The following is a 14,314-nucleotide window of genomic DNA, read 5'->3' on the forward strand; positions in this document are numbered from 1 at the left end:
GACCTCTTGGTAGAAAAGAAGGCTGCTCCCTTTCATGCCGCCTCTGCGCTTGGCCATCCCTTCCTCAACATGCATGCCCTTGGGCTGGACGCCGAGAGAGACAGGGCTGCCCCCCTTCTCCCTCTCTCACTTCTCTCAAGACCTCAGCCTTTGCCTCTCAAAACCCATCCATTTCTCACCATTCTTCCTTCTTTCTCTCCTGGTCTATTGTCTCCTAATGACCTCCTGCCCCAGCCTCACCCCTCCAGCCAGAGCAGTCTGACCACAGCATGAATTTTCCCCCATTAGCAAATACTGAGGGAGTCACCTCCTGAGCCTCACTGGGTGCTAGGTCTTAACAAGCCACAAGGAAGGGCTGCCATTCCTGTCTTCAGGGAACTCAGTCTCTAGAGGGAGATGGACAGGTAAACACGGACGTGTGATCACAGTGACAGGTGCTGTGAAAGAAGCCTGGGCAGTTCCCACCAGAATCCAGTGAGTCCAGAGTGGGTGTGGGCTGCTTCCCCACTCCTTTGCTGGGGCAGTCTCAGCTCTGCTCACCGGGCCCTTTGGGAGGACTCAAGACCGCCTCCCCGGCATCACTTCCTCCACTCCTACCAGGGCCCTCACACTTCACCCTCTCGCCCCCCACAGCCTGGTTCGAAAGTCAACACCTTAGTTCTGTATGTGGTACTGTTCTGGTCCCAGGCGTGGAAAACCCTTCACCGGACCTTCAGTTCAGATGTTCCCCAGGAGACTCGTCCAGTAGCACAAGCAGCCACTCACTGCTTGATGCTCCCTGGCCCTCCATCCTGTTTCTTTTTTTCTGCTTATTGCTGCGAATGTTCCTTATGTGTTTTCACATCCATCTTACCTACAAAACTATAAGCTCTTTGGGGGCAGGAACTAGGATGATTCATCTCTGGATTTCTGCCCCAACACAACGGGAGTTCATTAAATGCTGTTGGATGGGTAGATGGATGGGTGGATGGGTGGGTGGACAGATGTGTGGGTGGGTGAGTGGATGGATGGATAGGTGGATGTGATATGACCCGTCATGGAGGAGCTTACATTTTAGCAAGGAGATTAGATTTGTTCAGTAAAATCTGTCAAGTTCTTATTAGCGGTCAGAGCCTCTAGTCTTGAGGAGTCCAGAGAAGGGGGCCCTGAGAAGGCTCCCCAAAGGCTGCCCCAGAACCGGGTAGCAAGAGCTGAGGAGGAAGCTTTAGCACTTGGCTGCCACTACTTTGTGTTGTCATCTCATTACGCATGTGCATCTCCTCCCCCAGCACTTGGTTTGTGGCATCTTGATTCTTCTTTATCATCTTTGCTTGTTGGCCAATTTGTCCACGGAGCTCAGCAAGACCATGCTGGGGAAAGGAAGCTTGTTGGCGGTGCCAGCTCAGGGCCATCCTGGGACCCAGTAGGCTTCTTAGGAAGTGGTGAGAGGCCTGAGTGTATCTAACCCCTTTCGGGTAGAGAGTCCTTGGTGCCCGGGCTTCCTCCCAGGTTGGGGCCCAGCTGTTAGGAAAATGTCTCAAGTTCCCCATTTTTAAAGTCCCTAAACAAAGAAGCAGGTTGAAAGCAAAGGAACAGTGGATGTTACAGCCAGGAAGTAGAACCTTGGTGACCACAGAGGGGGACAGCAGGTACAAAATCACAAAGCTGAGGATAACAGCTTTCTGGCTGTCACTCAGAAGCAAAGGGGTTTGGAGTTGGAGAGACTGTTCTGGGTGGATTGCTAAATCCAAAGCCCATGATGATAATTTATCACCCCTCCCCCCAACACGCCTGCACGCACATGCACATGCGTGACCAGGACCAGTGTGGCCTACGGAATCATGTCTACCTATCTTTGCCACCATCACCTCCCAGGATGGGAGGCTTTGGAAGGCAGGGAGTCAACAGGATTGTGACAGGACTGTGACAGATTGGATGTGGAGTGAGAAAGGAGTCAGGTTGACTCCAAGGTTTTGCACCTGAACAGCTAGAAGAATGGACTCACTATTCTTTTTGTAGACAATGGGGTCAACCGTGAGAAAAGCAAGTGTGAGGGAGATGATGAGGAGCTTGGTCATTTTAAGTCTGACGTGCTGACTGGACAGATGTCAAGCAGACAGTTGGATACAGGAATCTGAAGCTCAGGGAAGAGGGGCAAAAGAGAGATATACATTCGGGGGTCTTTATGGTAGAGATGTTAATTTTATCTAAGTCACAAGGCTGGAAAAGATCACCAAGGTCATGAAGCGGGTAGGAAAGGGGTCAGGGAGAGGAGGGGGACGAGCAAAGGAGCAGACAGAATAGGAGGAGGAAAGCAGGAGAGTGCGGGCTGCAGGGGAGTGATCAACTCTGTACAATGCTGCCGACTGACAAACACCATGAGGACTGAGAACTGAACCCACGAAAGTTTCTGGCAATATCCACAGCAGTTCCTTTAGTAGCATGTGGATGCAGAGCCCCAGCCAGAATGGGTTCAAAAGAGAATGCACCCCAAGAGCAGGAGTGAAGACTGCGGCTCCACGACATGCTTCTGAAGCCTGGGCTCGAGTGCAGGGAGGGAGAGAAGAGGCTTCCTCCCAATTCTGCCTCCTGGCACAGGAGGAGCACGAGGATGAGGACCATGAGGTTACCCAGCACCCAGGGTCCTATTCTGCCAGCACCCAGCATCAGAGTGGCCAGCACAGAAGCAGCCCCTTCACATCTCTTTCAGAAAGAACCCTCCAAGGAATCTAAAGGGCGCCCTAAAAGCAGAACAGAACTCCAGAAAACAAAGAAGAGGGTTAGGCTGGGCAAATACACAATGAATTCTGTGGATTCTTTTCTGAAAAGTCACTAGGTTTATCATAGTGCTGTTAAATGACACAGGACACAGGTCCAGTTTGCAAATCAAAAAGTTTTATATGATTCAAAGGAAAAAGTTACATCCCTCATACTCATTTAAATAATAAATCAAAATCTGTTACATAAAATGTATTTCTGAAACACTTTAAACTTTATTACTGAAACTACTTAAAAGGCTCAAAGTCAAAAAAAAAAAATCAAGCAAACTGCTCAGGCAATAAAGTGCACTGGGGGACCTGCGGCACACGCTCTGCTCTTACACCCAGAGCTGCCAGCGGAGGGCTCCACGCTACAACCACCACAAGGGTTCTGGGTCTCAGCATAGCATTTTTCAAACGATACTGTTTCCCAACTTATAATCTTTCAATCGACAAACAGAGGGCAAAAACAAGTTGTTTACAGAAGTTATTTCCAAATCTAATGAGGAAATGGAAGTGTAAGTCAAACCACTTTTAACATGTCTATTGTTCAGAAACAACATCGCTCAGAAAATAACGTTCAATGTGACAAGCAACTGAATATTCAAAGACCTTGTATTATGCACCAGAACATTAGTAGGACTAACATTATTTTGTATAATTTAAAAAATCCAAATTTAATGCCATTGATGGCATACACATAGTCAGAAATGTTTATGGTGATCTAAGATATAAACAAAGGACTGGGTGATGGGGAAACACGAGCTATATACATTTAATTACGGTTTTCTTGTAACTCACGTTACGTCTCATGACCAGTAGGAACACTCAGCTATGGAAGTGTCCAAAAACATGAGTGCCGCCTCTACATACAGCCGCACTTACACACCTGGATGTCAATGTGTCAATCAGCAGTTGATGCTAAAGGGCAACTCACTGGGCATCAAGTAACATACAGTGAATGAGCAGGTGAGGGTTAGGGGACCAAAAAGACCTGAACACAAAACCTAATTGTACTCATCCACTATTTCACCTTACCATCATTTTAATAAAGGTAAATGCCAATGACTAAGAGGCAGGGACAAAACCTAAAGACATAGGGCACAATGAAAACCATCCCAGGCTCACAAAGCAGCACAACATCCGTATGTTCCTCACACGGGTTCTGGTGCCTGGATTCCACATGCCGCCTAACAAAAGCCATCTCAGCAGCACCCTGGACGCCACGGGCGCAGTCTCTGCAGAGCTAGGGCCTGTGCTCACACAGCTTCAAAGGGGTGCTCACGGTCTATTTTCTAGGCAGATGGCAAAACACCCCATTCCAAGTAATTTTCTGTGTGATCAAAACAATTTCCTTCAAACAACATGAAAGAAAGGGCAGACGGGTAGCGTCACTGCCATTCAGCACAACCTGCTTTTCCTGTAGTTCTTAATACTTAATAAATAAGGAATCAGAACACAGCAGCTGGACTGTGTGCATGTACACTTCACCTCAGGTAAGCTGCACTTTGGTAGAAAGTTCCTCCAACCAATAAGGGCATTTCCTTTTTCTCTAAGAAGTTACTCGACCCACAAAATACTATGGATAAGGCCACAGCAAAGGAAGTCAACTGACAATTGACAAAGCAGCTGGATTTGAGTGCTTACATTATCTTTTTTTGGTGTTTGAGGTACAAACAGGAAACTGAATGGTTTGCTCTCGGCAGAGCACAGACACTCAGATCCTACAGCAGCTCCCTGCTCACCAGGTATCTACCGCGTATTTTAAGTTATCCACTGGGGTACATCCCTCACAAGTCACACCATGGACACAGGTGACTAGTTCTGCTTTACCAAAATTTTAATTCCTTGGGCTACAGCCTTAAAGGAATGGTTGCCTGGAAATTCCCCTGAAAATGTTATGAAGAAGCTGACTGCAAAGTTTTCTTCCCCATTTCTTTAAGAGGCCTCTATTCAACCAGTTCTGATTATAAAAAATTCTTAGATCTAAAAGGCCTGATTACAAACTTGTGATTTCTTTTTGGCTGAATAATGTGCCAAGTTTACTAAAAGTAGGGTTATTTAAAAACGTTTTTAAACATTGAAAAGAAGATTGTAAAATCATCTATCTAGAAATTGGTGACATGAGCACCAACAATATAAACATTTTAATAAAAAACAGTATAAAAATTAGTACCCTGTCTCATTTCTACAAAACATGAATAGAAAGGTTGTAAAAATCCAGATTTTGCAAAATTTATTGCCAAAATGTTTGTCTGAATGCTGGTGATTTAGATCATGAAATTTTCTTCCATTTCCTTAAAAAAAACTTCTGAAACTACAAAAGATATTGAACAGGGTCCCAACCAAAAAAGAAAGTTAACATACTTTCATCAGAACCAGTTCTCCACTTTCCCCTAGCCCCCAAGACATGGTTTTGTTTTGTTTTGTTTTGTTTTGAGGGAAACCATCAGTTCCATTCCTGACAAAAGGCTTTTTAAAGTCCCTATGGGCAATTCCCTGGCCGACCTTTCAGGCGGAGGCTGGCATGCTCACCAGTGGGCTCCCAGGCCTCTCTGCACAGGCAATTCTGTTCAGCATGCCGACCTCTGCCTGCCAGCCAGGGACCTTCTTGGTGGTCATGTGGCGTCGGGCGTGCTTCGTCAGGTGGTCGCTGCGCATGAAACGCCGATCACACACAGGGCACACAAACTTCTTCTCCCCGGTGTGCGTTCTGCGGTGGCGAGAGAGTTCATCTGAACGAGCAAACTTCTTATCACAGCCGTCCCAGCTACAGCTGAAAGGCTTCTCTCCTAAGAGGTGAAAAAACACGGACTAAAGAAAATGCAAATGCTCAGCACCCTACTGGACAGGTTAAGTCACGTCGTTTTTAAATTCTGTTCATCAAAAGCTAAGAAGAAAGTAATATCCTACTATTTTGGAATCAAGTTTCAGAAGTCAAGAAATCCTCCAAGATTTATTTCTTCCTGCCATAACTAAGATGCAGTATGTCAAGGCCCAAAGATGTCAACCAATCTAAACTTTCAAAATATATATATATATATATATTTTTTAAAGATTTTATTTTTTCCTTTTTCTCCCCAAAGCCCCCCAGTGCATTGTTGTATATTCTTCGTTGTGGGTCCTTCTAGTTGTGGCATGTGGGACGCCGCCTCAGCGTGGTCTGATGAGCAGCGCCATGTCCGCGCCCAGGATTCGAACCAACGAAACACTGGGCCGCCTGCAGCGGAGCGCGCGAACTTAACCACTCAGCCACGGGGCCAGCCCCAAACTTTCAAAATATATTTTTAAATAATAATCATCTTTGACTGTTAGCTTGGGGTAGGGAGAAGAATCTTGAAAGGAGTAATTCCTTCCCTCTCAGGAAGCTGCGCATCTAAAAAATCCCTCCCCGGACCTATAAGACTTCTCAGGATCATTAATTCCCTCTTCATATTTGTTATCACACTGACAAAGAGGTTAGTTACAAAATGGGTTAGGATTCTAACAGCTACCTTCTTATTCCAAGCTTCAAGTGTCCTTGTCACTCACTCAGTTTCAGAGCACTCGGCAGGTGCCCTGTCCTCTGCCCGTCCTGTTACAGAGGTGAGCCAGGGAGCCCTTTCCCCCAGGGAACGGGGCGGCCCTTCTCCACAGAGCCGTCCTAGGCCTTTCAGCCAGCGAGAGTGCTCCCTTTTCTGCATCCCGAAGCCCTTATCTTGCCCAGGCTGTGACAATCAGACCCTGCGTGTGCGACCTAGTGAAGTGACTGGTTAAACAGCGTTAGGCACCGTCACGTGACCCATGTTCCCAAGGGCTTCTGACCTGTCTAGCTCAGCCATCTCTGTACAGCTTAGCTCCCAGCACAGCACTTCATACGGCAGGTGGCAAATAAATGGTTTTGAATGAATGAGGGCTGAAGAGGCACCAATTAAACATTTTATATTTTTCAAAGTTGAATTAACATGAAAATTGAGCAACACAATGGTCTCTTATGAGCTCTTCTAAGAAGAAAGGCCTGAACTTCATGGATTTCAAAGTTCCCATACTGTAAGCATAAGGTTGCCCTACTCGCTCCCTGGAAAACACTGCCATTGTTGGCACCACTCCAAGGTGGCCAAGTGTTCACGGAGATGAACAATCCTTTGACATGCAATTTATAAACTGTCCTACTTGTTTTCAACATACCAAAATGTAGCCTTTGCTCACTCTACCTCATTCTAATTAAGACAATTTCCAGGGCCCAGCCACAGTGGCCTAGTGGTCAGGTTTGGCATGCTCTACTTCAGCAGCCCAGGTTTTCAGATCCCAGGCGCAGACCCACACCACTGGTCAGTGGCCATGCTGTGGCAGCGGCTCACATACAAAACAGAGGAAGACTGGCAACAAATCTTAGTTCAGGGCGAATCTTCCTCAGCAAAAAGAGGAAAATTGGCAACAGATGTTAGCTCAGGGTGAATCTTCCTCAGTGCACACACACAAAAAATTTCAGGTTGGTAGAAATATATGAAAAACTATCTTATTATCTAAGGTAAACTTACCCAAAGTTTCTATTTCTTATGAAAACTCCCATTTAGTATTTACAAAATGGCAGAAGAAGTTGATTCTTTAGAACCTTTATGGTTATTTAAATTGCAGTACTTTGGGAAACCTGAACAGAGCTTGATCACTTTATTTTATGCCATCCTGTCAGTACAGCTGTATGCTGCACAAATGACATTTTGGTCTATGACAGACCGCAAGTGCGACAGCAGCCCCATCAAATTAGTACCATATGGCCTAGGTGTGTAGTAGGCCACACCATCTAGGCTTGTGTAAGGACACTCTATGACATTCGCACAATGACGAAATCACCCAATGATGCATTTCCTAGAACGTTTCCCCATTGCTAAGTGACAAGTGACTGTATTCCTACCAAGGGAAGCTGCCCGACCAAACAGTAAGACTTCATTTTTCCACTGTCCCTCCAATCTGGAATCTGTGTTTGGGTGTGATCGGAAGCTCACCTCAGTAGTCTCAGTGAAAAGTACAGCTCACCAAGTCTGTGGGGCCCTCAGAGGTGCCTGTTCGCTCTCCTATGGCCATGACGGCCACCCTGCAGCACCAACCGACCACCATTTACTAGCGCCAGGCTTTTGTGTTAGACACCAAGAGTTTACATCCGGTAAGATCAGACAAGTGTATAAATAACTAGAAATCAAAGAGAGAATGTGCTGAGAAACACAATAAACCACTAGGGTCAAAGAAGGGAGGAGAAATCAGGAAACACTTCTGAAAACTGACTTTGGGAAGCCCCTTAGAGGGTTTCCAGTAAGCAGAGATAGGCAGAGGACAAAGGATGAACGGGAGAAATGTGCACTGGACAGAGAAGATAAAGGCAGAGAGGCCAGTTCTTCAAGGGCCACACTTGGGCCTTATCCTCGCAGCAAAAAGCCTACTCCAAGTGTGGAGGACAGCAGAGTGCCTTTGCGCCTGAACGCCAGACTGCATCACTGTGCAAGCAGGAGCTTCCAGGTGCTAATCAGGAACGGCTCTACCTCAAAGGCACTGTGGAACAGAGTCTGATAGCCACTCCCTCCAGTTCAGCCTTTCCTACTTCGTGTTCCAGGATTCACTGCTCTCCCACAGGCCATGAGCACACATTCTGGTGGAACGGGTGCCATCTTCAGAAGAGTTGAAATACATCCTTCCCACAGAACCTGCGAGCTGTTACTGTGCTTATATATACGTACGCGTGTGAACCTCTGAAAGCTGAGTTTAACAGGCAGACTCTAACTATAGGACCCTTAAAAACAAAATAAAACAGAACACTAACTCAACGAACAAGAGTGCCACAGAAAACCCGAGGTAGTTTGCCATAATCAACTACAAAGCAGAAGCTCTCCCAAGCAACCCTCAGCCCTGTTATACAATACGGTGGCCACCAGCCTCATGCAGCTATGGAAATGTAAACTCAACGAAAACGTAAAATTTAGTTCCTCAGCCACACTGTCCACATTTCAAGTGCATGTGGCTAATGGCAACCTAAAGGACAGAGAACATTTCCATCATTGCAGAAAATTCTATTGGACAGATCTGATGAGACAATAAAGATATAGCTAAGTCATTATAGTTAGTTTCTTGTTTGACTTCTTCTGAATTAAAAACTATATATTCTTGAAAGTAAGAAAGCTATACTCCTTTAAAGTTCAAATATTCTAGAATTCAAACTTTTCCATACTTTTGCAAGACCTTTCTCCCTAGTAAACCTAAGTAAGTCACATTGATGTTTACTGAATGTGAACTCACATCTTCTAAAATGCAAAAATGTCTACTGCCTTGTGAAGAGAAAGGGGAAATATGAGCATCCTCCTAGAAGCCTATCAGAGGAGCACAATAATAGAACTATACTACACTTTATGTACTGGGGTGAGCAGATGGCATGTTCTAGAAAAACCGCTGGTGGCTGTACTAATGTTAACCCTAATCCCTACCCATTAGACTACGAGGGCTTTTCAGAATCAAAGACAAACAGCCACATTTCCACCCTCTCCAGTGGTTCTCACGCTCCCCTCCCACTCAGTGAAGGCTCGAGGTGTGTTTCTAACACAGGACTGGCCGTTTCCCATGCCCTACCTGCCTCAGTACTCACCTGTGTGAGTCCGAAGATGAGCCTTGAGGTGGGAACTTTTGAAGTAGGTTTTCCGGCAGCCTGTGAAGTTGCAAACATAGTTCCTCCTTCGGGAAAAGTCTACCTGAGGGGCACAGTTTTGACTGGAGGCAATGAACACTGGAGCAGGGGCAAGGGGCAATAACTTGGTATTCCCAACAGCCATTACACTCGATGAACAGGTGGCAGGTTGAGGGAGAGCGCCCTGGGGCAGAACCAGCATCACAGTTCCCTGAGGCACAGACGGTCCCACGAACACAGGCTGGGGCACTGGAGCAGCGTAGGGTAGGATGGGTTTGACAGTCACCGCAGATGGTTGGGAAGGTGGCTTCAAAAAAGCTGGTAACATGCCACTTTGTCCAGTCACAGGGACCATTTGGCAAAGGAGAGGGGCACTGGGGATAGGGACAGAAATCAGAGGGGTGGCTTTCCTTGGCAAGTCATTTTCATAATTCTTTGGTGAGCAAGTTTGAACTGCAATGGGCCACCCTGCCTGCTGGCCTTTGTCAGTGGGGATCAGGCCACCAGACTTGTGCGAGCAAGGCTGACAAGACTCCGAGTTAATGCTGAGTAAACTGTCTGTGAGGTGTGTGTCCTGCAAAGCTTCAATACGTCCCAGAAATTGTGCTTCTCCTTGCCTGCCGTCTGAAAGTCGGCATTCTTGAGTCTGCGTGGCAGGAATGTGCGCAGGAGCAACACTCTGCCCAGTGTGGCGGATGACACTCATCACCATGGCCCTGCACGGGGGCCTGGGGGCTGGCTCCAGCAGCTGTGGCTTCACCCCAGGCAGGCCCCTCTCTGCCTTCCCCCTCAGCACCTTGGCTGCCCCAGCAGAGGCTGGGGGAATGGCGATGACCATGCCTGCTTTGGGATCAATTACTTGGGAAGGAACAAGGATCCCCGTCGATGGCTCCACGAGGTCAGGGCTCTGAGGAGGAGTCATGCACTTGAGGGAAAAAAACAAGTACCGTGTGAAAAGCTTGTTTTAATTTATTTTTTTAAATTTCTTTTTTAAAGACTGGCACCTGAGCTAACAACTGTTGCCAATCTTTTTTCTCCCTGAATCCCCCCAGTACATAGTTGTACATTTTAGTTGTGGGTCCTTTGTTTTAATTTTAAAAGGAACTTACTTCGATCATGTTGTCCCCAATGCCTTTACGAAGAAGTACTCAGAAAAGACCCATCTAAGCCTGCTCGCAACAGCATCCAGTAGTTTTCAAGCCTGCACCACGTACTTTACTTTCTAGTCTTTTCCCCCTTTCCTGACCTCTCCCAAACCCATCCATTTGCTTGGTTCTAAGAATGCCAGTGCCGCTCCTGGGTTCGCACAGCTACTGAAATGAGCAATTTAAGCATTAGGACTATAAACAAGAAAACAAATTTATATTTAAAATGAGAATTTTCCACAATAATTTTAGATTCTCAAAAATTTTTTTTAAATCCCAGTGGTAATCATTTAACACACATTCAGTGCCTACTGGATGCAAGGTGAAACCTATCAGAGCGATCTCCAAAAGGCCAGGCTCTGACAGGTGGTGCTACCTAAACCAGCCTCTCTTTGTACGGCTCCCTAATGATTCCCACTTTTTTTCAGCTCCCCGTGGAAGAGCCTGATGCCAAGTAAAGCTGAGAGGCGCTCCTGGCAGCCAGGACCACCACCTGTACCATCCTCTCCACTGCCCCAAGTCCCCCTAGTCCCTCTCCAAGGCGGCTTTTCCACACTCTCCTCCCAGCAGAAGCTTCCAGCCCAGGACAATTAGATTATAATTTTCACTTCCTTCCGGCAACCAACAACTCTCAATTTCTCCCAGAAATTTCATAGCTGTAGCAAGTTAAGAAAACAAAAACAAAAACAGAAACAGTGCTGGACTGCACCCAACTCAGAGAAGCAGCTGGCTGCCACATGGAGGCAGGGGGCAGTACTTCCATCCAGCCAACTGAGGCTGTCCGGGGCCAAAGCACGGGCCTTCTCTAGCTGCCAGCCACGTATCCTGATCCCGGACTGGGTCATCCCAGGGAACCTAAGCCCCTACTTGGCAACTCCCCAGGGAAATGAGTACATTGTACTTTCTCACATCAATCTGTAGGTTTCATCCTACGGAGATTTTAACCCTGTGGCTGCAAACAATGATGTATCAAAGGAAAGAACATATTTTCAAGGGATAAAACAAGTTTCCACCCTTAGGACCCACACAAGGGGAGGGTACGAACGTGCTTGCTGGCATCCCAGTGAATCTACCCACGAGCTCTGGAGCACAGTTACCTAAGGCACGCTAGTCGCTGCACAGAAGCACCACTCTCCCCCACCTCTTACCAGAGTCGATAAAGAATCGAAGTCCTTTGGTAGCTCAGGGGCAGCTGCGCCCACATGCACAGTGGTGGTGACATCCCCAGAGTCGGAGACAGGTGTGAGAGGCCTTATCTTTAATAGGTCACCTTTCTGGGATCTTTGACCCCAGGAGCTCATGCAAACAAGAGCCTCGACAGCTTCAATGTCGTTCTGCTCCAAGATGCTGCATGTAGACCGTTCGCTGTCATGCCGCTTCCTTTCCAGGATTGACTCGCATATGTCCACGATGTCAACCTAAAGGCGAGACAACACAACGGCCTCTCAGTCCAGGGACAACACAGAGGGCAGCCCGGTGGGCACGTGGATACGCACCCCAAGAGCTTCCCTGATGCATGTAACACACACACGATACTCCACGCACAATGAGCTCCGCTGTCTAGGAAAAGATGTCAACACGACATGCAGGACAGCTTTGCTTTTAAGGCAACATTCTGAAGCAGGAAGAAACAGACTTGGCTGGCAAGCAGTTTTCACAGAAAATTCTGATTCTTAAAAAAGGTTATTAAGTTAACGTTTTTCTTCGATAAATGATTATTAAGACTTGAATTCCAGAGGCGTAAGCCAAGTGGGCTGGTGTGAAATGCGGCACAGGGAGGAGGAACGGACGCTCACTCTGCCTAGTCTCCCAGGTGGTGGGGATGACAGCATGGCTCTTCCGAGTCGGCTAGGCCACTGGAAGACTGCCAATACAGAGGCACTTCCGGCACCTCTCTGGAGGTTCACCAAAGCCCTCTCAAGTCAGGGCACGACACAGGCACAACTTTCAGTGGCTGAACTCCTCGGCTCCCTGAGGGTACAGCCCATGCTGGGTTAGCCCAGTTCCTCTCACTCAGGACGGTTAAGTCACTCCTCAATGCCACAGATCAGGCCAGGGGTGAGCAGAAGGATTTTTAAGATCTACCACAACCCAGGAGAGGGATGCCCTTCCAGAGCACCACACTTTCTCTTTTTAGGAGGGGAAGAAGCGACTGGAATGAACTGATCTCTTCCCAGAGAAACTTCAAATCTATAAAGATACACATTTCCACTCAGTTTAACCTGGGCATCAAACCCTCCTGTCCTGCCCAGGTTCCTGCACACGGGTGACCAGGCTGCCTTTACCAACGCCACTCAGGCCCTGCTTCTGTGCGCAGCCTGTCCTCGGGATGAACGGCTAAGTCACACAAGTGGGGGCTGCCGCCTGCCTGGTGGGGAGAGACCAGAGCAGCGCAGGGCCCACAAACCTGTCTCTCGACGACAGCTAGGTCTCAAGTCTGGCGAAATGCCCGCAGTCAAGCCCCGACTGCAGTCCACCCGGGCTGAGGCCAAGGGTGCCCAGCCCCGGCCCCGCGTGCCGCCTTCCCACCAGCTCGTGCCCGACCTCCTTCCAAGCCAGAATGCTGCGTGCCCCAGCCCCCACGTGCCACCTTCCCGCCAGCTCTTGCCCCGCCCCCTTCCAAGCCCGAGCGCTGCGTGCCACCCTCCGGCCAGTTTTTGCCCCGCCCCCCCAGCCTTTCCACAGCCGGATTGGTGCATTCTCACAGCCCTGGCCCCACCCCCGCCGCCTGCGTGCTGACTTACAGCCAGTTTTTGCCCCGCCCCCACGCCTTTCCACAGTCCGAGTGGCGCATTCTCACAGCCCTGGCCCCGCCCCAGCCGCCCACGTGCTGCCTTCCCGCCAGTTTTTGCCCCGCCCCTTCCCCCTTTCCACAGCCTGAGTGGTGCATTCTCGCAGCCCTGGCCCCGCCCCCGCCGCCAGCTTGCTGCCTTCCCGCCAGTTTTTGCCGGCCCCGCTCCCCCTTTCCACAGCCCTCTCCCCCTTTCCACAGCCCTCTCCCGTCCCGGCCGCCCGCGTGCCGCGTTCCCGCCAGCCGCGCCCCGCCCAACGGCCGCCTCCTCACAGCCTGGTGACGTCATGGCTGGAAATAGCCCCGCGCATTGGACCGGCGGGGCGGGGCCGCTGCGGGAGCACGAGACAAAGCTGCGCGTAGGGCGGCGCGGGGCACACGCCCCCTTCCCGCCCCGCCCGGCGCGGCCCCGCGCGGCCGCCGCCCCTCCCTGCTCCGAAGCCCGCCAGGGCCCCTAACGGTGCGGCCGCAGCCAGGAGCCGCACGCCCCCGCCTTCCTCCGCGCCCCAGCCCCGCACAGGCGGCGCGTCCCCGCTTCGTCCACGCTAAGATGGACGACCACTCACCGCGCGGGCGTCGCCCGGGCCCGCGGAGCCCGGCGTGTGCATGGTGCTGGCGGCCCGGAGGCAACAAAGCAGCCGCAGGGCGTGAGCTCGGCGCACGGCAGCGGCCACACGTGCGCGGCGAGCGGCGGCGACCCGAGCTCCTACGGCCGCCGCGCGCCTCCGCCCGCCCGCGCGGCTCTGCCCCGGCGCGGCCCTCGCGGCGCGGGAGGGGCGGGGCGGCCTCGGAGGGTGCGGCCGCGGGGGCGGGGCGCGGCGGCAAACCAAAATACACCGCGCCCCGCCGGGGCGGGGCCGGGCGCCCGCTAGCCAATCCGCGGGTGGCCCGTGCGCTGCCGGCCAATGGGCGCCGCGGGGAGCCGCGTGATCGGAGCCTGGCCGCGGCGTGATCGGGCAGGGCGGGACGCGGCACGTGTTTTGGTCGGGAA

General features: G+C 50.0%; 1 protein-coding gene across 1 annotated transcript; it reads right to left on the minus strand.

Annotated features, from left to right (window-relative positions):
• Window positions 1–2,854: 2,854 nt before the first annotated feature.
• Window positions 2,855–14,102, minus strand: KLF11 (KLF transcription factor 11). Its single transcript, XM_070574505.1, has 4 exons — window positions 13,890–14,102; window positions 11,681–11,950; window positions 9,349–10,312; window positions 2,855–5,530 (listed from the first exon to the last, which is right to left on the minus strand). Exons 1-4 carry the CDS (start codon window positions 13,929–13,931, stop codon window positions 5,250–5,252), a joined length of 1,557 nt encoding a protein of 518 aa, XP_070430606.1. The 5' UTR covers window positions 13,932–14,102; the 3' UTR covers window positions 2,855–5,249.
• Between the last annotated feature and the right edge of the window lie 212 nt (window positions 14,103–14,314).

The sequence above is a fragment of the Equus przewalskii genome, chromosome 14 (assembly GCF_037783145.1).
Source record: "Equus przewalskii isolate Varuska chromosome 14, EquPr2, whole genome shotgun sequence".
NCBI classification, from domain to species: domain Eukaryota; kingdom Metazoa; phylum Chordata; class Mammalia; order Perissodactyla; family Equidae; genus Equus; species Equus przewalskii.